The sequence below is a fragment of the Frankliniella occidentalis genome, unplaced genomic scaffold (genome assembly GCF_000697945.3).
Source record: "Frankliniella occidentalis isolate FOCC.00 unplaced genomic scaffold, Focc_3.1 Scaffold61, whole genome shotgun sequence".
In the NCBI taxonomy this organism is placed as follows: Eukaryota; Metazoa; Arthropoda; class Insecta; order Thysanoptera; family Thripidae; genus Frankliniella; species Frankliniella occidentalis.
Window position 1 is genome coordinate 211,996 of NW_026267191.1, and position 2,209 is coordinate 214,204.

The 2,209-nt window shown below is 50.8% G+C and overlaps 1 protein-coding gene across 3 annotated transcripts in view; it reads left to right on the forward strand.

Moving 5' to 3' along the window:
• Positions 1-2,209, forward strand: part of LOC113213663 (protein pangolin, isoforms A/H/I/S-like) — a 154,431-nt gene that overhangs the window by 138,725 nt on the left and 13,497 nt on the right. For 2 of the 3 annotated variants that reach the window (XM_052267958.1, XM_052267960.1), the window contains one exon: positions 867-1,098. In XM_052267958.1, the coding sequence (XP_052123918.1) occupies positions 867-1,098 (232 nt within the window). The remainder of the gene's footprint in view (positions 1-866; positions 1,099-2,209) is intronic. The other variant, XM_052267959.1, reaches the window with a different exon arrangement.

Below are 2,209 nucleotides of genomic sequence, written 5' to 3' on the forward strand. Positions count from 1 at the left end.
GCCCTTTGGCTTTTGGCGCTGATGCCCGAGTCTGATTTCCACCCCCGCCCCGCTACTAATCAGCTCGAAAGTTGCAAACTTGACTGCGAGGGGTTCGAGTGAGTTGGGGGTTCGAACCCCCCAAACCACTCCTTGTGTCCTGCCTTTGAGTCCTGTGGCCCTCACTACTCGTCAGCGCATTTTTCCGACCAATATCCCCCTCTCACCCCCTGCGCCACTCACCCCTTTAGCAGTGTTATCCTCACCCTGCTCTCTGTGCCTACTCTGCCCTCTCCCTTTGTCCTGTTATCGGGTGCCCACTCCCCCCCCCTTTCCGCAATCTTGTTTGGCCCCCCTCAGCAACCACACTCCCTTACGCACCCGCCCTCGCTCTCTCCCGTGTTTCTCTCTGGTGTAGATCTGAGACAACTTCCCGGGCCTGTCTCGATACCGGAAGGCAAAAGTCTCCCGTTTTGATATGAGTGTCGACTTCCGTCTCTGTTTTTAAAAAATCACCGATCGTTTCGTGTTTGAATTTGAAAACACAAAACTACTTGTAAGGGGTACAGGAAAAATGTTCATGGCGTGTGCTGTAAAATTGACGAGCAAAACATGTACAACACATTTTTTTTAAAAATCCTGAATGCCTGTTGTAAATTTACGCAGGTATTTTTCACAGTAGAGTTGAAAATTTTCAAAAATTTTCGAAAAATTCCCGAAAATAACCAAAAACTTCAAAAGTCTTGCAAATATTTTATTTTATTTTTTTCCGGAGATTTTAGGGTTTTTACCGATATTTTCCTGAAATTTTCCTGAAACTTTGCAGGGCTTCCAAACCTATTTCACAGTGTCTCTAACTGGTTTCTGTCTCTCTCTTTCTGTTGCAGGCAAGCAAGATGGGTCTGGCCGGACCGCACCCCTTCTTCTGCCCCGGCGGCGACCTGGGCCAGCCCCCGCCGGCGCACATGGGCATCCCGCCGTACCAGCTGGACCCCAAGGGGCCCGGTGAGTATTGGCTTCAGCGCGGCCTCGGCGCCGGCCCCGGCCTCGGCCACGGCCTGGGCCACGGCCTCGGCCCCGCGCACTGGAAGCGCCTCGGACCGCTGCTCGCCGCCTCAGGTTAGAAATCATCCGGCATCTCAGCGGGGCGAAGCCGGCGACGTCCACGACTTCCGGTCGATACACTTTAGGCCGGAAGTGTGGACGCGCCGGAAGTGGTGACGGCTCTCATTCTTGTAATACTGTAACTGCGCTGCTGTACTTCAGAAATGCACTCACTTTGTCCTATTTTCGCCACACCCCCCGTCGCTCGACGAGGGTGCTCGTGTCTGTCGGGGTGTCCGTGTGTCGATTCTTGAGGTGCCATCATCCACTTAGCATTCCCAGGACGTAAGAAATACTCGTTTCTAATTTCCATAATCCAGTCAAGCGCTGAGAGATCGGCAATTTGACAATGCACCTACAATTTTTTGACTTTTAAAAAATTCATTTTTTATCGTGTCTTGAAACTCCGTGTAATACCCTGGAAATTAAACTAGTTGGCGCATAGAAATACTAAGTGTAACGTACATACGCTCTCAAAAGAAGGCGAGAACGGTCATGTTTTTGTGGATGGCACCGTCTTGTCGTGTGCGGCCCGGGCACCTTCGCTGTCTGTAACTGGGTGTTGGATATCGGTCCCTAGTCCCTATACTTCCTGTCCAGCCTGGGTGCTGGTCGTCTCTGAACTGGTCGGCCTCTCCTTGTTGCAATAATCACACTTGTACTTGTACTCTGGTTGTGGATGGGGAAGTCACTGCTGTCCTGTGGTGTTGGGTCTCCTGAGGAGGTATTGAGTGTGTGTGTCTGTGTGTGTGTGATTGATATTTTCCTTTATAATTATTGTGATATTTGCATGAACTCTTTGTTTGATACTACTCTAGTACGCCCTTTATGTTTCATTATTGCATTGGTTGTACGTGTCATTACGTTCAATCCGATATTTTTCTCTGCTTTTTTTTCTTTTTTGTTTGTTTTTTTGTTTTGTTTTTTTGTGGTGGGTTGGTGGTTCTGCATGCTGCTACGGGCTTTTAGAACGATTGTCGCTGCTGGTGAAGGGGAAGGGGTGGTGTGGTGCGAGAGGCTGGTGGTTTGGGGTTGTTGGGGTCCGCGGCTCCACCACGGGGGAGCGGTATGAGAAACTGCGACGGGCAGGTCGCCGCCGCCGGGCGAAAGGGGTGGAAGGAGGGGG